At 45.6% G+C, this 21,328-nt stretch overlaps 2 protein-coding genes across 2 annotated transcripts; one reads left to right on the top strand and one right to left on the bottom strand.

Moving 5' to 3' along the window:
• Positions 1–206: 206 nt before the first annotated feature.
• Positions 207–1,142, bottom strand: LOC140897265 (olfactory receptor 51G2-like). The gene has a single exon (XM_073309694.1). It carries the CDS (start codon positions 1,140–1,142, stop codon positions 207–209), a length of 936 nt encoding a protein of 311 aa, XP_073165795.1.
• A 3,295-nt stretch (positions 1,143–4,437) lies between these two features.
• LOC140897174 (olfactory receptor 51G2-like) lies at positions 4,438–21,129 on the top strand. The gene is made up of 2 exons (XM_073309598.1): positions 4,438–4,463; positions 20,232–21,129. The coding sequence occupies exons 1-2, from the start codon at positions 4,438–4,440 to the stop codon at positions 21,127–21,129; spliced, it is 924 nt and encodes a 307-aa protein (XP_073165699.1).
• The last annotated feature ends 199 nt before the right edge of the window (positions 21,130–21,328 follow it).

Below are 21,328 nucleotides of genomic sequence, written 5' to 3'. Positions count from 1 at the left end.
ACTGTCTTGTTCTCCATCCCCCAGTGAGCTCTCCTCCCTCACCAGCCCCTCTCCCATTGCTCCAGACCTTAAACACTATCTGAACCTCTCTCTACAGACTGGAGATCAGTAGCTCATGTCTTCTCAGATGTAAGGGTCCAGCAAGGAATAGGTGGCCCATGTTTCTCATCTCCCAGGTCAGCAGCATGAGAGCCAGCATTGACCTTTCACTTGACGAACACCCTGATTATCCTCCCACGAAAGTGTCTGCTTTTCACACTGTACACGATTGGGTTCATCAGGGGCGGGATGAGTAGGTAGATGTAGCCCAGGACAATCTGTAGTAAGGGAGAAGAGCCCTTCCCCAATCTGTGTGTCAAAGACAAGCCGATATCTGGTGTGTAGAAGAGAAGGACGGCACAGAGGTGGGAGACGCAGGTGTTCAGGGCCCTGAAGCCCTCCGTGTGGGATGCAACACTCAGCACCGTTTTGAGGATCATCAGATAAGAGAGGAAGATGAGCAGTGAATCTAACCCATCCATGGAAATGGTAAGAAACAAGCCATAGATGTAGTTGACTGTGATATCCGAACAAGCCAGCTTCATGACATCCTGGTGCAGGCAGTAGGAATGGGAGAGGACATTGACTCGACAGTATTGGAACCGTTTCAGGAGAAAGGGGAATGGGAATGATACGGCCATCCCTCTTAGCACACATACCAGTCCCATTTTGAATATTCTCGGCAGGGTTAAGATGGAAGCATATCTCAGTGGGTTAGAGATTGCGACAAAGCGGTCAAATGCCATCAGCAAGAGTATGGAGGATTCAATGATTGCAAATGAGTGGATGAAGAACAGCTGGGCAAAACAGGCATCGAGGCTGATCTCCCTAGAGTTAAACAAATATATACCCAGTATTGTCGGTATGGTGGATATCAATAAGCCAAGATCTGTGATGGCCAACATGGAAAGTAAAATGTACATGGGCTCATGGAGGCTTGGATCTGTTTTTATAATGAACAGAATGGTTGAATTTCCCAATATTGAAAAAACATAAATGAAGCAGAAGGGGATAGCGATCCAGAGATGGACCTCTTCCTGCCCAGGTATCCCGGTGAGAAGGAACATTGCAGAGTTGAGTTTGGTGTCATTGACAGCTGACATAATGTACACGGGAGGTCCCAAGAGTTTTGGACTTTCCTTCCTGAAAGGAAAAAGAACAGGTGACAAGGTGATATTTAATGAGATATCATTCTGCTCTCTGTGCAATTCTAGAGACTCCCTGGAGCTCAAGGAAGATCAGCAAAAACATAGTCTTGGATTTACGCCACGGATAAGAAGATTGGCTCTGCCAGACTGGACCTGCAGTCCATCTAGCTCAGTATCCAGTGACCAGTTCTCAATGCTTCAGTGGAAGGTGGAAGAAGCCCTATAATATGGAGCTATGAGATGACCTGCTCCCAGGAAAAGTTTCCCTCGACACCCACAAGTAAGACGTATTTTGTGGTATAAATCAAGAAGTTTGTGGGCCCTTCCAAAACTTTTTAAAACAATCCTCAATACTGGAATTGTATATTCTAGTTACCCATATACACACCCAGTCACTCTTTGAAAGGGTCTAAGCTCTTGGCCCCACTGATATCTTGTGGCTTTGAGTTCCGCAGCCTACTTGAACACTGTTATTTTACAATTTTGACCTTCGCACAGATGCCCTTTCTGGCTCTTAACTTCTGAGTATGGCCCATTGTATCATGACATGTGTGTAAACACATGGCAAGTGCATGGTGAAAATGGTCATTGTATTTATCTGCCCTGCATAGAAGCCATTCATAAACATGTTTCATTGCCTCATTATATATATATATATATATGTAAGCAGAGTCAGGATGAGCTTTACCCTGACATCTGGTGGCGAGTCATGGTGTGTTGTGGAAAAGAACTTCAAGGGCTGATCTCATTTGCATAGGCACACCCACCCTGCCTAGTGGTCACTTTGTCTACTCTAAGAGCCCCAGTTTCTCTGTTATTGGGGCAGGAATAAACTGTTATTATCCTGATTATATGAATCAACGACAGTGGAACTGTACTTGGCCTTTTGTTATGATGGAGGGACTCATCATCAACTAAGCAGCACTTGCTAGACAAGGGTCATGGGTTCCAAAACCCAGTGACTAGAGAGAGGATGGGGACAGGTATTAATGCTTGTTGGTGTGGGCCCCCTAGTGAGGGTATCACTTGCTGATTGTGCTTCCTTTTCTCTTTACTGTAGGTTTTCAGAGCTAATTATGATTCTATTAGGGGTTTAGGTACAGGCTCTTAAGCTGAATTTGCTTTGGGATAATAGTGCACGAGCACTGGGGTTCCCCTACTACAAGCTGAAATCACAAAAGAGCTAAAGTTACTAATAGCTGAAATCACTGAGTGTTGCGTTAAGTAGTGGGGGAGCCCAAAAATCTATTGCAAAGCAGTTTGCGTGACGGCGAGCAGAGCAGAGCGGCTAGTGGAGCAGAGCAGTTTGTTGGATGCCTGGAGCAGCTCATGGGGGTGGCTGGCAGAGCAGAGTCCCATGGAGAGGTGGGGCAATCAGCTTTGGACTACTTAAGGTGCCCTTTAACCCCCCCTCCCACCCACGTCTCCACCCAGGTTGGGAGGTAAAACTCTGCAGATAAACTTTCGAACTCTGGGGCTGCCCTGACCAGGGACAGAGACTTTTGGGTTCTTGGACTTTTGGGACTTTGGGTGATTTTGGGTTGCTGGACTCAAGAACCAAAGGGAAAGGACACGCCCCAATTTGCTTGGGGTGGGTTTTTTGCTCATGGGTTGTGTTACGAATCCTTTTGGTGGTTTTTGCCCAACATAATGCCACTCTATTTCTCTCTGTTATTAAAAGACTTTTTGATACACTCAGACTCTGTGCTTGCGAGAGGGGAAGTATTGCCTCTTGGAGGCGCCCAGGGGGGTGGTATATATTTGTCCCAGGTCACTGGGTGGGGGCTCGAGCCGGTTTTGCATTGTGTCATTGGAATGGAACCCCTAGATACTGAACCCAGCCCTTGTTGCTGCCAACTCTGATTGGCAGAAGGTTTACATTATATATAATTTTTTTACCTCCTGAGAGTCCAAATTATGCCACTGTCTCTTAAGGTACATGGGATAAATTCTTAGTGCCAGGTCTTAATTCAATAATAAAGACTTCAACTGCATAACTCTAGATTTAAATGAGTAAATTTGATCAAAACTGGGATCTATTAACTTTCCCTTAACAAATGCTCCCCGTGATACAATCTGAGCCCCAAGAATCCCTCCAAGAGAAATGCTTTGCCTGAATAGTGTTGCCTGAATCCAGAGATGTGGATCATCCTACAGCCTTCTCTTCATCCTCATAGGAACTGCATCCTCTCCCCGTGCAAGGGATTGTAGTTATATGGCAAGTTATAAGCTAACATGGACAGTTCCTTCAGCTGGATGGGGGAGGGGTTGGCGTCAGACATGGGTGACGTGTGTAAACACGAGGATTCTCCTAATATCCAGTCGAGTGTCCAAGTTACTTCTTCCATGCTCATGTAAGAGGTGATATTTGTAAATTTCATACAACCTCTATAACACTCCTCTTTCCTGCACCTCAGCTCTCTACTGCTGAAACAGAGATTTGCATTGGGATTGTCTACATGACCCTGAATGTAAGTGATAGAAACAGCTTCTGGTCAGTTACCAGGACCTGTTACCACAGAGCAACGCAGCTCTGAATTCCTGTGTTCACAATTGAGCCAGACAATAAAACCTTTCAAAATGCATTTGTTGAATATAATTCCAGGAGCAAATAAACCTGAGGTGATTTGGGAACTAGTCACTGATAATCCATGGGATTTCTTCTCACTCAGGCCCAGGCAGGATTGGGCCCAGAGCACACGGCACCTCTAGAAATAGGACCCCTTGAGAAATCCTGATGCAGGGCATGGGAATTGTCATAGCCTGAGCTCACTTTGAATGTCAGATTTCTGTGTAGCTTGAACAGCCCACCGTGGAGCACGGTTCCCAAGCTGCCTAACGCTGCCTGTCTTCCAAACCCCTCACTGAGTCACCCGACAGCCCAGCTGTGTCCTCTGCCACTGCACAGAACATCTGCCAATGGAAACAGCTTCCAGCCTTTCCCCTCCACTTCACGTTTTAAAGACAGTGAAACCTGCCAACATACCCAATTCCTGCTAGAAGGGGAGCCGCTGACACCCGAGGTCTTCACTCTAAAGGACAAGGAGTCATCGGAGCGTTTGCATCAGCAGCAGGCAGTCTCTGTTCAGATTGGGAGGCAACTGTCTTTATGAAGCCTGCCGGCACAGTCCCTCGGGGGCCTCTTGGCCATCAGGGAATGTCAGCTGCCTGGCTTTGTACGCACCAGCTTTAACCCCTGGCGTGACCAATGGCAAACTGCCGGAGGCCAATTCACAGGGGACGCCCGGTGATGCTGCCCAACTGGACGGCAGCTCCAGCCCTGTCAAAGGCCCTATTCCTGGAATCTGGGCTTGTCGTTACCAGTGGGGGACATAGAGTTAGTGGGGCCCCCCATGCGTCGCTTTATCTTTGGGTCCCCCCCTTTGGGACCCAGCCAAGAAAAGAACATTCTCTCTTATCTGCCCCTCCCATTTTTCATTCAGTTTTCCTTCCTCCTCCTCCTCTATTATAAGTAATAGGAAGTAAATGAAAATAAAGTGAGGTACCTTGATTGGTGCAGGGGGTTGGGGTGTGTGGGAGGGGGTGCGGGTGCAGGGTGCTTGCTCTGGCCTGGGGCAGGGGGTTGGGGTGTGGGAGGGGGTGTGGGTGCAGGGTGCAGGCTCTGGCCTGGGGCAGGGGGTTGGGGTGTGGGAGGGGGTTTGGGGGTCGGGCTCCGGGAGATCGTTTGGGTGCGGGGTGCAGGTTCTGGCCTGGGGCAGGGTTTTGGGGTATAGGAGGTTGTGTGAGGAATCAGGTTCTGGGAAGAAGATTGGGTGCAGTTTCTGGGCTGGGGAAGGGGGTTCAGGTTCTGGGAGGACGTTTCAGTGCATAGTGCAGGCTTTGGCCTGGGGCAGAGGGTTGGGGTATGGGAGGGGGTGTGGGGGGTCGGGTTCTGGGAGAAAGTTTAGGTGTGGGTTCTGGGCTGGGGCAGGGGGTTGGGGAATGGGAGGCCATGAAGAGGTCAGGCTCTGAGAGGACGTTTGGGTGACGGGTGTGGGTTCTGGGCTGGGCCAGGGCCTTCCAGTGCAGGAGGGGGTCAGGGGCATGGCACTTACCTAGGGTGGCGTGGCTCCCAAAGTGACTGGCATTTACACCCCTCTGGCAGCAGCTTCTAGGGGGAGTGGTGGGGGGCGGGGTGGTTGGCGGCAGGCACCACCCCAGTAGCTCCCACTGGCAGATGTTCCAGACCAAGAGGAGCTGTGGAGATTGCGCTCGGGGTGAGGGCAGCACAGAGTGACACCTCCCGCAGGGGCTGGAGGGACATGCCCGCCACTTCTGGGAATGGGGTAGAGGGAGGGAGGCAGAGTGGGGAGGGAGCCACCATCGCCCTGTATGATATTATTGACATAAATTGTGACCATATAGATCATTGTTACAATCACTGTTATATATTTGTAGCAAATATTGTACAAAAGTTGACATATGAGGGGTCTATGAAAAGGTTATGATTTGCTGGTTAGGATTATGCTATCTGTATGTGTGTATCATTTTGTAGTTGAAGTTATGAATATTGGCTTTGTACTTGTATCTCAATGTGTCGCATAAGTGAAGCATTTGGTCTGCTTCTTGAGAAGGGACTCTGCAGATTAAGTGCCCAATCAAGAAACACTTAACTCACAATGGACTTTGAGGGACTCCAAAGCACATCTGAGTTTTGCTGGGAACGTTCAAACTGTCATGTAAACAATGGCATTGGCCTGCAAAGAACTGAGTCATGCATGGACATGTGACTCCAAACTCCATCTTGCTGCTGTGATTTCCACAGTAAGAACAAAGGGGTGTCCTTCTACATGGCAGAGAATATAAAAGGCCCTGGAAATTCCTCCATTTTGTCTTCAATCCTGCTTCTTGCCTCTGGAGGAACTGTGCTACAAACTGAAGCTCTGAAGAATGGACTGAATGACCCATCCCAGCTGTGGATGGACTCCAGAGACTTGTTTTGAACCTGCAGTTTATTCCATCACTGCTACAAGCCTGAACCAAGACCTGTATGCAATTGATTCCATTTAACCAATTTTAGCTCTTATCTATGAAATTTTTTTTTTTTATGAATAAATCTATAGGTTTTAGATTCTAAAGGATTGGCAACAGCGTGGTTTGTGGGTAAGATCTGACTTGTATATTGACCTGGGTCTGGGGCTTGTTCCTTTGGGATCAGGGGAACCTTTTTTCTTTTACGGGGGCATTGGGTTTCATAACCATTCACCCCCATAATAAGTGGCACCGGTGATGATACTGGGAAACTGGAGTGTCTAAGGGAATTGCTTGTGTGACTTGTGGTTACCCAGTGGGGTAAAACCAAAGTCCTCTCTGTTTGCTGGTTTGGCATGCCTGAGATGTAAAGGACCCCCAGCTTTGAGCTGTGACTGCCCTGCTCGAAGCAATTTGTCCCGAATTGACACTCTCAGTTGTGTCCTGGCAGAGGCAACATCGTTACACCCTGGCCTGCTGTGCGGCTGCTGGAAATCTCTGTGTGCCCCTGGAGGGGAGCGGGGGAGTGGGTCTGTGGGGCAGGGGAGCACATAGAAATGCCTCCTGTGGCGGGTTGGATCACAGAAACCCCCTGAGAGCTGCCACCTGATGTGCCAAGACGACTTCTGCTCCTGTTTTCCTACCCTGGCAGCTGAGGACTTCAGTGCCCTGCATGGTTTGAGCGAAACCCGCTAGCCTGCTGTACGCCCAGACCCAGGTCTGAACTACATCCCCTAAAAGCTGTAGGCTTAACTGAAAGCACCTTACAGAAATGATCCTGCCTTTACCATTCAGATGCCCAAGTTCCAATGGGGACCAAAGCCTAAACAAATCCGTTTTACCCTGTATAAAGCTCATACAGGGTAAACTCATAAATTGTTCGCCCTCTAAAACACTGATAGAGAGATATGCACAGCTGTTTGCTTCCCCCCCTCTCTGCCCCCACAGGTATTAATACATACTCTGGGTTAATTAATAAGTAAAAAGTGATTTTATTAAATACAGGAAGTAGGATGTAAGTGATTCCAAGAAGTAACAGACAGAACAAAGTGAATTACCAAGCAAAAAAATAAATAAATAAATAATAGGCAAGTCTGTGTAAAATCAAACAGAATACAGACAAAAACCTTAGCAGTTCCAATAAGTTCTCTTTTACAGACCAGCCTCCTTCTAGTCTGGGTCCAGCAAGCACTCACAGCCCCTGTAGTTACTGCTCTAGGACCCTCTCCAGCTCCCTGCTAGCACATGTTCATCAGAGATCTGCTACCAGGCCTGTCACAGCAGCCACTGACACAGGATCTGCTGAAGGGGTATGGTACAGGGTGGAGGGGACTGCACAGAGATGGGAGGGCTGGGGAGAGTAGCTGAGGGGAACAATACCCCAGCCATAGACTGGTCAGGAGGTTTTGACATTTCCATACCCAGAGTGCAGCCCAAGACTCTGTCAATGCAACCGTCATTGATGTTATAAGGACCAGGCAGATGAAAAGCCTCCAATTTCTTTTGGGGTTCCAGGAAGCTGCAGCTGGGCAGCATCATGGCAGCTGAGCTTTCAGAGAAAAATGATCCTTTTCCTATGACATCTCCTCCTGAATAAATGGGTGAAAGGGGAACATTTCAGTTTGAATCTCAGTTATTTACGGTGTCTGTTTTCCAGCCCAGCATCAGCCTCTCCCCCTTGTGGTACAGGACCACACCCCTGGGTGGCAGCACTCCCACATTGGGCAGTCCTTTAGGGTTACCATATTTCCAAAGAGAAAACAGGAGACACCCAGCTGCTCGCCAGAGGCCACCCCTGTCCCCTCCTGTGCAAGGCTGTCTCCTGTGGCTGGAACCTGCCTCCCTGCCTCCAGCTCTGCCTACCCCATACGGGGAGCTGGCATCTCAATTCGTCTCCACCGAACATTCCTCTGCTCCCCACCGTTTTGACAGGAACAGACGTTTCTCCAGTTAGCACTTACGAAGTCAGCAAGAGCATACGGGACAAAAGCCTCTTTTGGAAAAAAAATGTCAGGTCAGCTGTGACAGGACTTAACTAAGGGACCGTACAAGCCAAAACGGGACCAATGGGCACCCTACCACACACTCAAGTGTGATATTGCAGAACTACTAACTATGGTTTGGAACCTATCACTTAGCTTCTGTACCAAGAGACTGGAGGGTAGCTAATTTTGATGCCAATTCTTAAAAAGGGCTGCAGGGGTGATCTAAGCAATTACAAGCTGGTAAGACTAGTTTCAGAAGTGGGCAAACTGGTTGAAAATGTAGTAAAGAACAAAATTGTCAGACATTTAGGTGAATATAATTTGGGGAGGAAAAGTAAACATAGTTTTAGTAAAGGGAAATCATGCCTCACCAATTTACTAGAATGATCATAGAATCATAGAATATTAAGGTTGGAAGAGACTCAGGAGGTTGTCTTGTCCAATCACCTGCTCAAAGCAGGACCAACACCAATTAAATCATCCCAGCCAGGGCTTTGTCAAGCCAGGCCTTAAAAACCTCCAAGGATGGAGATTCCACCACCTCCCTAAGTAACCCATGCCAGTGCTTCAGCTCCCTCCTAGTGAAATAGTGTTTCATAGAATCATAGAATATCAGGGTTGGAAGGGACCCCAGAAGGTCATCTAGTCCAACCCCCTGCTCGAAGCAGGACCAATTCCCAGTTAAATCATCCCAGCCAGGGCTTTGTCAAGCCTGACCTTAAAAACCTCTAAGGAAGGAGATTCTACCACCTCCCTAGGTAACGCATTCCAGTGTTTCACCACCCTCTTAGTGAAAAAGTTTTTCCTAATATCCAATCTAAACCTCCCCCACTGCAACTTGAGATGATTACTCCTCGTTCTGTCATCTGCTACCATTGAGAACAGTCTAGAGCCATCCTCTTTGGAACCCCCTTTCAGGTAATTGAAAGCAGCTATCAAATCCCCCCTCATTCTTCTCTTCTGCAGGCTAAACAATCCCAGCTCCCTCAGCCTCTCCTCATAACTCATGTGTTCCAGTCCCCTAATCATTTTTGTTGCCCTTCGCTGGACTCTCTCCAATTTTTCCACATCCTTCTTGTAGTGTGGGGCCCAAAACTGGACACAGTACTCCAGATGAGGCCTCTCCAATGTCGAATAGAGGGGAACGATCACGTCCCTCGATCTGCTCGCTATGCCCCTACTTATACATCCCAAAATGCCATTGGCCTTCTTGGCAACAAGGGCACACTACTGACTCATATCCAGCTTCTCGTCCACTGTCACCCCTAGGTCCTTTTCCGCAGAATATTAGTTTCCTAATATTCAACTTAAACCTCCCCCACTGCAACTTGAGACCATTGCTTCTTATTTTGTCAGCTGCCACCACTGAGAACAACCAAGCTCCATCCTCTTTAGAACCCCCCTTCAGGTAGTTGAAGGCTGCTATCATATCCCCCCTCACTCTTCTATTCTGCCTACTAAATAACCCCAGTTCTCTCAGCCTCTCCTCCTAAGTCATGTGCCCCAGCCCCCTAATCATTTTCATTGCCCTCCTCTGGACACTCTCCAATTTGTCCACTTCCCTTCTGTAGTGGGGGGACCAAAACTGGAGGCAATACTCCAGGTGTGGTCTCACTAGTGCTGAATAGAGGGGAATAATTACTTCCCTCGATCTCCTCGCAATGCTCCGACTAATAAAGCCCAATAGTCCGTTGGCCTTCTTGGCTACAAGGGCACAATGTTGACTCATATCCAGCTTCTCGTCCACTGTAATCCCCAGATCCTTTTCTGCAGAACTGATGCTTAGCCAGTTGGTCCCCAGCCTGTAGCGGTGCATGGAACAGATAATCATCAAGTGATTAATCATCAAGTGATCATCAACCATCTCCTGTCTCCCAATTCCCAGGTTCTGGCAAAAGGAGGCTAGGAACACCATCCCTACCAATCCTGGTCAATATCCATTGATAGACCTATCCTCCATGTATTTATCTAGTTCTTTTTTGAACCCTGTTATTGTCCTGGCCTTCACGACATCGTCTGGCAAGGAGTTCCACAGGTTGACTGTGTGTTATGTGAAAAAAATACTTCCTTTTGTTTGTTTTAAACCTGCTGCTTATTGATTTCATTTGGTGCCAACCACTTCTTGTGTTATGAGAAGGAGTAAATAACACTTCCTTATCTTCTTTTTCCTTGCCAGTCATGATTTTATAGACCTCTGTCATATCCCCCTTAATCATCTCTTTTCCAACTGAAAAGTCCCAACCTTATTAATCTCTCCTCACATGGCAGCGGTTCCATTCACCTAATCATTTTTCTAGCCCTTTTCTGAACCTTTTCCAATTCCAATATATCTTTTTTGAGATAGGGTAAACACATCGGCACACAGTATTCAAGATGTGGGCATACCATGGATTTATATTTTCTGTCTTATTATCTCTCCTTCTCTTCATGATTCTCAACATTTTGATATGGTTTTGTTTGACTGCTGCTGCACATTGTGTGGATGTTTTCATGGAACAATTACTCCAGGATCTCTTTCTTTAGTGGTAACAGCTAATTTAGTCTCTAATATCTTATATGTTTTCCAGTGTGCATTACTTTGCATTTATCAACATTGAACATTATCTGCCATTTTGTTGCCCAGTCATGCAATTTTGTGAAATCATTGAGAAGTTCTTCGTACTCTGCTTGGGACTTAACTATGTTGAGCTGCTTGGTATCATCTGCAAATTTTACCACCTCACCCTTTACCCCTTTTTTCAGATCTTTTCTGAAGATATTGAATAGGACTGGTCCAAGGACAGACACCCCAAGGGACACCACTATTTTCCTCTCTCCATTTTGAAACTGACTATTTATTCCTACCCTTTGTTTCCTATCTTTTAACCAGTTACCAATCCATGAGAAGAAATTCCCTACACAAAGAAATATTCCTTCTTGTCAACTGTTGGAAATGGGTCCACTGGCCTCATTAGCATTTTTCTTCCCTTGGTATTCACCCTTCTTGTCAACTGTTGAGAATAGAACTCTTCCACCTTAATTGAATTGGCTCATTAGCACTGACCCCCCCCACTTGGTAAGGCAACTCCCATCTTTTCATGTGTTTTGATATATATTCTGCTTACTGTATTTTTCACTCCATGAATCTGATGAAGTGGGTTTTAGCCCATAAAAGCTTATGCCCAAATAAATTTGTTAGTCTCCAAGGTGCCACAAGGACTCCTTGTTGTTTTTCCTCTTATCCCCTGACATCTTAATTTGCTTAAGAACCTTTGTTGAGGGACCCTGATAAAACTCAGGACACTATATCCACTGAATGCCCCTTGTCCACCAGCTTGTTGACCCCATGAAATGGCCATTGACCATTATCTCTGAAAATTTGTGGCGATTGGGGGAGGTCCCGGGTGATTAGAAAAAGGCAAATATAGTGCCGTATTTAAAAAAAGAGAAGAAAGAGAACCCGGGGAAGTACAGACTGGTGAGCATCACTTCAGTCCCTGGCAAAATCATGGAGCAGGTCCTGTAGGAATCCATTTTGAAGCACTTGTAGGAGAGGAAGCTGATCAGGAATAGTCAACATGGATTCACCAAGGGCAAGTCAATTCAGACCAAACTGATTGCCTTCTAGGATGAGATAACTGGCTCTGTGGATATGGGGAAAGCAGTGGATGTGTTATTCCTTGACTTTAGCAAAGCTTTTGGTACAGTCTCCCACAGAATTCTTGTCAGAAAGTTAAAGAAGTATGGATTGGATGAATGGACTATAAAGTGGATAGAAAGTTGGCTAGATTGTCCAGCTCAATGGATAGTGATCAACGACTCGATGTCTAGTTGGCAGCCAGTAGGAAGCGGAATGCCCCAAGAGTCGGTCCTGGGGCAGGTTTTTTTCAACATCTTTATTAAAGATCTTGATGATGGGATGAATTGCACTCTCAGCAAGTTTGCAGATGACAAGAAGCTTCGGGAGAGGTAGATACGCTGGAGGGTAAGGATAGGGCCCAGAGTGACCTAGACAAATTGGAGGATTGGTCTGAAAGAAACTGATGAAGTTCAACAAGGACAAGTGCAGAGTCCTGTACTTAGTAAGGAAGAATCCCATGCACCGCTACAGGCTAGGGACCAACTGGCTAAGCAGCAGTTCTGTAGAAAAGGACCTGGGGGCTACAGCAGACGAGAAGCTGCATATGAGTCAGCAGTGTGCCCTTGTTGCCAAGAAGGCCAACGGACTATCGGGCTGTATTAGTAGGAGCCTTGCCAGCAGATGGAGGGACGTAATTATTCCTCTCTATTCATCACTGGTCAGGCCACGTCTGGAGTATTGCATCCAGTTTTGGTTCCCCCCACTACAGAAGGGATGTGAACAAATTGGAGATAGTCCAGCGGAGGGCAACGAAAATGATTAGGGGGTTGGGGCACATACCTTACAAGGAGAGGCTGAAAGAACTGGGGTTATTTAGTCTGCAGAAGAGAAGAGTGAGGGGTGATTTGATAGTAGCCTTCAACTACCTGAAGGGGGGTTCCAAAGAGGATGGAGTTCAGCTGTTCTCAGTGGTGGCAATTGACAGAACAAGAAGCAATGGTCTCAAGTTGCAGCGGGGGAGGTCTAGGTTGGATATTGGATAATATCCTGTTTTACTAGGAGGGAGGTGAAGCACTGGCATGGGTTACCTAGGGAGGTGGTGGAATCTCCATTCTTGGAAGTTTTTAAGGCCTGGCTTAATAAAGCCCTGGCTGGGATGATTTAGTAGGTTTTGGTCTTGCTTTGAGCAGGGGATAGGACTAGATGACCTTCAGAGGTTCCCTCCAACCCAAATCTTCTATGGTTCTGTGAGTCTATGATCATCATTACTGCTCAGCTGCCCTCGAGGTAGCCTTGTAAGTAATTGGTACCATAAACAGTGATGACAAGCCCAGAGTCCAGGAGCAGAGCCTGCAGCAGGGCTGGCCTGCAGTCCGGTTGGGTAGCATCTCCACAAATCCTCTGTGATTTGGCCTCCTGCAGTTTGCCATTGGCCATGATGGGGTTAAAGCTGATGTGCATGAAACCAAGCATCTGAGATTCCCTGATGGCCAAGTGGCCCCCAGGGGACTGTGCCGGCATCTTCATAAAGACACCTGCGTCCCCGTCTGAACAGAGACTGCCTGCCGCCTGTGCCACCTCTCCGATGACTCCGTGTCCTTTTGGGTGAAGACCTCTGGTGACAGCAGGTTCACGCCGGGCAGGAACTGGGTACGTTGGCAGGTTTCACTATCATTAAAATGTGAAGTGAAGGGGAAAGGCTGGAAGCTGTTTCCATTGGCAGATGTTCTGGGCTGTCGGGGTGACTCAGTAAGGGGGCTGAAGGGCAGGCAGCGCTAGGTAGCTTGGGAACCCCTCCTCTACACCTGCCCATTTTTCATGGTGGACTGTTCATGCAACACAGAAGTCTCCAATTGAAAGCAACTTCAAAGTGTTCAAACCCCGATGCCCCAAGTCAGGATTTTTCAAGGGGTCCCATTTCCAGAGGTGCCGTGTGCTCTGGGATGATTCTGCCAGGGGCTGAGTGAGAAGAAGCCCCACGCAATACCAGTGACTAGTTGCCAAATCATCTCACTTGTAGCCTGATTTAGGGTGCACAAATAATATTAATATAATTCATAAATTTTAATGTAATGTAATGTAATTTGATTAATAATATTAATACTAATTAATTACAAATATTAATAGTATGGATTTTAGGTTTGCCAATCTGTTTGATCAGAAGATAAAAGTTCTTGTCCCAAATCAGGCTCCACAGAATTTACAAAGGACCCTCGGGGTATGACGGGAAGCTCACACTGAGACAGATATTGCCTTAAAGACTTTTTCTTAAAATCAATAATAGTAAGTCAATGGTAAAATACTCATATTTTCAAAGTTATAATTGCATTAATGCTATTCAAAAGATACATATGATAATAAAGTATTATATGCAACAAAGCTTTGCTTAATATACTCACAGCCTTCCTTGATAACCTGGTGGTAAGAGACACAGGAACAGCCTTGCGGTTCAGGTTTCTCAATTCTTGAGTGAGGGATGCAGTGCGTAGAAGACACAAATGCTACGAGCTATTGAAGCGAACTTAGGGTTTACTTGACTAACTTAAACTTAAAATCAAAACCTAATAAAGAATAAAAACTTAGGGAAACCAAGCTTCGCCTATTTCCTTTGAAACTTAAAGTTTAAGAAGAACAAGTAGAGCCTACTAATAGTAGCAGTCATCGTAGACTGATAGAATAGATAGAGAGAGATAGAGTAGAAATTAAATAAGTAAGAATAGAAAATGGAGTACTCTGTCAAGGTGGGACACCTCTTTTTTGGGCAAATTGCTGGAAATCCTTCCTCCTATGCCCAAATTTAATTCCTCACCCAACAAAATGTTAGGGTACTCTTACCCCATAGGCTTGTATGTTTGTGTGTATTGATAACAGGTACATCTGCACATAAGTTTCCTTGTGGTGTACCTGTTAAGTCTGTGGGTACAACATTGAAAAAACCCCTATGCCATTCTCCATTGTCTATAGGTCTAGATAAAAGGTCATAGACATAAGCGTGGGTACTTATCGATTTAGGTAACAAAGTATAGGTCAACTTTACTTTTCTGGGTAAAAGGTCTTAATATATATATGCTAACTTTGCCTTAGCTTAACATAGAGGATATGGCTTGTAGGTCTCTTGCATTACAACCAAACTTACTTGAATATAAATCTATAAACCTATTACAGTACATCAAATACTTGACCTATAAGAAAAGATATATATATCTTTTGCAGAGAAATGTAACCATGAAATGCATTTTCAAAGGTTTTATTCTCTGGCTTGATTGGCAACACATGAATTCAGAGCTTCGTTGCTCTGGGGTTAGAGCTGCAGTAGGGCATATTTCCATTTCCTCACTGGCTGAGTGCTCCAGCATTTCTACACTGTAGCTACCCCTCAGAGTTACAGGGCTACCAGTATCTCTGTCCCCGCTCTGGTCTTTGAGTGCCAGATGTCAGGCCTCGTAGTCTTCCCTCTCATGGGGTGGAATCCCAAGATTCTCCCACCCTCAGACTAGGCTCTGGGCTACAACACACTGCGGGTCGACTGTGCTTGGTGAGCAGGTCCTAGTGTCTGTGGTTCTCGCCTCTGGGAGTCTGTGACCAGTGGTGAGACGAGTGACCAGCCAGCCTTCGAGAACCAAAATACTGTTGAATCCGAACAGCAGGAAGAAAGTGGAACATGGGAGAACCAGAGGGTTTTAAAACAGCAATCTGTACAGATCTCTGACCCCAAGCCCTTCTGCTCTTACGGGGACCTAGGCAGGCTGAGGGCCTTCAGACTTCCCAGCAGTGTCTGTGCCTGTCAGACTGAAGAGATTCTCACAACAGCTGCCCCACCTCTGGACAGACTGACAGAACTGGCAAAACAAGCTGTGGAATGCGGCTGGAACTCAGAAACGGGCTCTTCCCAGCTTCTAGCTTCTGTGTTGTCTCTTGTCCTCCCTGGGGTGGTGGCTGAGCAATGGCTTTTCCTGAGCTATTGCTTCCCTTCTTGCTTGTTTTCCAGAAGCCTGCTATGAAAACTAGGAAGATCCATATTGATTTCACCCAACAGAGCCATAACAAAAACATCCCAAATGTTAACCCAATATAGCTCTGCAGCAAACATCCCAAGAAATGGGTTTAACATACACATTCATTATGACAGCTCAGCTCCATGTCTGTCACAATGCTGTTCCCAGATGCCACCTATTTTATGAATACAGGACAGAGACAGTCAAAGTGCAAGCGAGAGCAATTAACTACTTTCACATGGGAAATGAAGTTCCATTTCCATGAATACTCATGCATTTGTCTTTGAAATCCACTTCCTGCAAACCCTCATCATGGATGAATAACCAGTGCTGGGGTTACGATGTACGAGTGAGTCAGAGCTCAGGGAATGAATATTTTCTATCCTGACTCCAAGAGTTGTTACCACTCTGGATACAGGCTACAGACTGACAGAAGAGAACCTGAGGAGAATCAGTCAGCTATTAACCCAGGGTCAGAGGAGCTACTCGGCTTTTGTTTGCTGACAAGGGACTGAATGAAGGCTGAGGCACTTCTATCTTTTCAGATTCTGAAGAAACCAGATGACAAACCCTACATTTTAAGTCCCACTGTAAGCTGAGAAATCATCCCTGAAAGAAGATCAGAGGGGAAGGAATGGGTTGACAGGTGTGTGCTAAACTACAGATGTGTAAATGAGTATTGATGCAAAAGTAGTGTTTGCATATTCACCCATTTGTGACGCCAATTCCTCTCCCACCCAGCTGAAGTAACAGCCTGTGTTAACTTGTAACTTGCCAAGTATCTATAGACCCGTGCCTGGGGAGAGGATGCAGGTCCTGTGAGGAAGATCGTATGCTCAGGCTTCAGTTAACATTGGCCAGGCAAAGCACTTCAGCTTCCCTAGGGGGAATTCTTGGGGATCAGATGGTATCACCAGGAGCATAAGGTAAGGGAAAGTTAACATAGCCTGTTTCTGACTGAATTTACACATGAAATCTGGAGCAACCCAGTAGAAGTCACGATTATTGAATTAAGAACTTGGCACTAAGAATTTATCCCATGTGCTGGAAAGAGAGAGTGGAATAATTTGAAGTCTCAGGAGTGGAGAAAATAAAATGTATATCTGTGAGGCAATGATATAAATGATATAACACGTTTATAAATAGCTTCAATGCAGGGCAGATAAATAAAATGACCGTGTTCACCATGCACTTGCCATGTGTTTATGGGCATCATGATACAATGGGCCAACTCAGAAGTGTGTGGCCAGAAAGAGTGTCTGTATGAAGGTCAGAATTGTAAAATCACATAGTGCTCAAGTAGGCTATGGAACTCGCAGCCACAAGATATCAATGTGACCAAGAACGTCTCAGGCTTCAAAGAGGGATGGGATGTTTAAATGGGTAATCAGGAAATCCAATTACATAAGAACATAGGAATGGCCTTACTAGGTCAGACCAAAGGTCCATCCAGCCCAGTATCCTGTTTACCAACAGTGGCCAATGCCAGGTGCCCCAGAGGGAGTGAACCGAACAGGTAACGATAAGTGATCTCTCTCCTGCCATCCATCTCCACCCTCTGACAAACAGAGGCTAGGGACACCATTCCTTACCCATCCTGGCTAATCGCCATTAATGGAGTTATCCTCCATGAATGGATACAGTTCTCTTTTATACCCTGTTATAGTCCCAGCATTCACAATCTCCTCAGGCAAGGAGTTCCACAGGTTGACTTAGTGAAGAAGAACTTCCTTTTCTTTGTTTTAAACCTGCTGCCCATTAATTTCATTTAGTGGTTCCTTGTTCTTATATTATGGGAGCAAGTAAATAACGTTTCCTTTTTCACTTTCTCCACAGTCTCCTCTTTTCCAAGCTGAACAGGCCTAGCCCCTTTAATCTCTTCTTATATGGGACCCATTCCAAACCCCTAATCATTTTAGTTCCCTTTTCTGAACCTTTTCTAATGCCAGTATATATTTTTTGAGATGAGGAGACCATATCTATGCTCAGTATTCAAGATGTGGGTGCACCCGGGATTTATATAAGGGCAATAAGATTTTCTCCATCTTATTCTCTATCCCTTTTTTAATGATTCCTAACATCCCGTTTGCTTTTTTTTTTTGACTGCCGCTGCACACTGCGTGGACTTGGGGATATTTTTTTCCAGTGTGCATTACTTTGCATTTATCCACCTTAAATTTCATTTGCCGTTTTGTTGCCCAATCACTTAGTTTTGTGAGATCTTTTTGAAGTTCTTCACAGTCTGGTTTGGTCTTAACTATCTTGAGCAGTTTAGTATCATCTGCAAACTTTGCCACCTCACTGTTTACCCCTTTCTCCAGATCATTTCTGAAGAAGTTGAATAGGATTGGTCATAGGACTGACCCTTGGGGAACACCACTCGTTACCCCTCCCCATTATGAACATTTAACATTTATAACAGTACTGAGAATTTTTGAAAAAAATGTCTTAGATTCATAGATATTTCAGTCAGAAGGGACCATTATGATGATCTAGTCTGACCTCCTGCAGAACACAGGCCACAGAAAAAACCTCTCACCTATATCTGAGCTATTGAAGTCATCAAATCGTGGTTTAAAGACTTCAAGGAGCAGAGAATCCTCCAGCAAGTGACCCGTGACCCATGGTACAGAGGAAGGCGAAAAACCTCCAGGGCTTCTTCCAATCTGACCTGGAGGAAAATTCCTTCCCGACCCCAAACATGGTGATCAGCTAAACCCTGAGGATATGGGCAAGATTCACCAGCCAGATTCTACAGAAAATTCTTTCCTGGGTATCTCAGATCCCACCCAATGTAATATCCCATCACAGGCCATTGGGTCTATTTACCATGAATATTTAATTACCAAAACCACGTTATCCCATCATACCATCTCCTCCATAAATGTATCGAGTTTAATCTTAAAGCCAGATAGATCTTTTGCCCCCACTGCTTCCCTTGGAAGGCTCTTCCAAAACTTTACTCCTCTGATGGTTAGAAACCTTTGTCTAATTTTTGTCTAAACTGCCTGGTGGCCAGTTTATATCCATTTGTTCTTGTGTCCACATTGGTACTGAGCTTAAATAATTCCTCTCCCTCTCCAGTATTTATCCCTCTGATATATTTATAGAGAGCAATCATATCTCCCTTCAACCTTCTCTTAGTTAGGCGAAAGAAGCCAAGCTCCTTGAGTCTCCTTTCATAAGACAAGTTTTCCATTCCTCGGATCATCCTAGGAGCCCTTCTCTGTACCTGTTCCAGTTTGAATTCATCCTTCTTAAACATGGGAGACCAGAACTGCACACAGTATTCCAGGTGAGGTCTCACCAGTGCCTTGTATAAAAATACTAAAACCTCCTTATCCCTATTGGAAATACCTGTCCTGATGCATCCCAAGACCGCATGAGCTTTTTTCACGGCCATATCACATTGGCGGCTCATAGTCCTCCTATGATCAACCAATACTCCAAGGTCCTTTTCATCCTCCGTTACTTCTAATTGATGCGTCTCCAGCTTACAATGAAAATTCTTGTTATTAATCCCTAAATGCATGACCGTAAACTTCTCACTATTCAATTTCATCCTATTACTATTACTCCAGTTTACAAGGTCATCCAGATCCTCCTGTAGGATATCCCTGTCCTTCTCTAAATTGGCAATACCTCCCAGCTTTGTATCATCCGCAAACTTTTTTAGTACACTCCCACTTTTTTTGCCGAGGTCAGTAATAAAAAGATTAAATAAGATTGGTCCCAAAACCTATCCTTGAGGAACTCCACTGGTAACCTCCCTCCAGCCTGACAGTTCACCTTTCAGTAGGACCCGTTGTAGTCTCCCCTTTAACCAATTCCTTATCCACCTTTCAAGTTTCCTATTGATCCCTATCTTATCTAACTTAACAAATAATTCCCTATGTGGCACGGTATCAAACACCTTACTGAAATCTAGGTAAATTAGATCCACTGCATTTCCTTTGTCTAAAAATGTGTTACTTTCTCAAAGAAGGAGATCAGGTTGGTTTGGCACGATCTACCTTTTGTAAAACCATGTTGTATTTTGTCCCATTTACCATTGACTTCAAAGTCCTTAACTACCTTCTCCTTCAAAATTTTCTCCAAGACCTTGCATACTACAGATGTAAGTACTCTAAATCTTCCTGACTTACATGACAAAATGTGTCTAACTAGTGGGTGTCAGGGAGAAACTTTCCCCGGGATCAGAGTATCTCTTAGTTCCCTATTGCAGGGCTTCCTCCACCTTCCTTTGCAGCATCTCATAATGCCTACTGAAGACTTGGCTAGGCAGACTGTAGGTCTGATCCAGTCCAGCAGTGCCTACCTTCCTATTGGGGGCATAAATCCAAGACAATGTTTTTGCTGATTTTCCCTAGAGGTCCTGAGAATCTCTTGACTTGCACTGAGAGCAGAAAGATTTCTCGCTAACTATCACTTAGTCTCCTGTTCTATCTCTTTTCAGGAAGAAAAGTTCAAAACTCCCCAGACCTGCCCAGTACATTATGTCAGCTGTCAATGACACTAAATTCAACTCTGTAATGTTCCTTCTTACCGGGATACCTGGGCTGGAAGACATCCACCTCTGGATCTCTATCCCCTTCTGCTTCATGTATGTTCTTTCAATCGTAGGAAATTCAGTCATTCTGTTCATTATAAAAACAGATCCAAGCCTCCATGAGCCCATGTACATTTTCCTTTCCATGTTGGCCGTCACAGACCTTGCCTTATCCATTGTCACCATACCGACGACACTGGGCATATACTTGTTTAACTCTAGGAGAATCAGCCTCGAGGCCTGTTTTGCCCAGATGTTCTTCATCCACTCGCTTTCAAAAATTGAGTCCTTTGTCCTCTTGTTGATGGCCTTTGACCGCTTCATTGCAATTTGTAACCCACTGAGATATGCCTCCATCTTAACTCCTCCGAGAATAGCCAAGATGGGCCTGGTGGCTGTGGTAAGATCGGTGGCCCTAATACTCCCTCTCCCCATTCTCCTGAAACGGTTCCGATACTGTCGAGACAATGTCCTCTCCCATTCCTACTGCCTGCACCAGGACATCATGAAGGCAGCTTTTTCAGACATCTCAGTGAACAGCATCTATGGCTTGTTTGTTAAAGTCATGACAGATGGATTGGACTCGTTCCTCATCTTCCTCTCTTATGTGATGATCCTCAAAACAGTGCTGAGTATCGCATCCCACAGAGAGTGCCTCAGGGCCCTAAACACCTGTGTCTCCCATCTCTGCGCTGTCGTGCTCTTCTACATATCAGACATTGGCCTGTCTTTGATACACAGATTTGGAAATAGCTCTACTCACTTGCTTCAGATTATCCTGGGCTACATTTACCTGCTGGTCCCGCCCCTGATGAACCCAGTTGTGTACAGTGTGAAAAGCAAACACCTGCGTGAGAGGATAATCAGGGCATTTGTCAAGTGAAGGGTCAGTTCATCACCTGGCTCCAGTGCTGGTGACATGGGGGAGGAAAAACATGAGCGATGGGCATGGCCACGAATTCCATCCTGGATCCGCTGCCCATGAAGCCCTTTCCTCTGCCTCATTTCTTCTCCGAAGACCACACCTCTGCTATTCTCTTTTACCCGAGACTCTGCCCCCTTAGCCAGCATCAGGCCTTGCT

The sequence above is a fragment of the Lepidochelys kempii genome, chromosome 1 (assembly GCF_965140265.1).
Source record: "Lepidochelys kempii isolate rLepKem1 chromosome 1, rLepKem1.hap2, whole genome shotgun sequence".
NCBI lineage: Eukaryota > Metazoa > Chordata > Testudines > Cheloniidae > Lepidochelys > Lepidochelys kempii.
This window is presented reverse-complemented; position numbering and strand designations above follow the sequence as displayed.

Bases quoted from the DNA above. Each gene is read 5' to 3' on its own strand.
- LOC140897265 (XM_073309694.1), bottom strand. From the start codon at position 1,142: ATGTCAGCTGTCAATGACACCAAACTCAACTCTGCAATGTTCCTTCTC.
- LOC140897174 (XM_073309598.1), top strand. From the start codon at position 4,438: ATGCTGCCCAACTGGACGGCAGCTCC. The intron at 4,464-20,231 runs AGCCCTGTCAAA...CAACTCTGTAAT, and splicing joins CCCAACTGGACGGCAGCTCC to GTTCCTTCTTACCGGGATAC.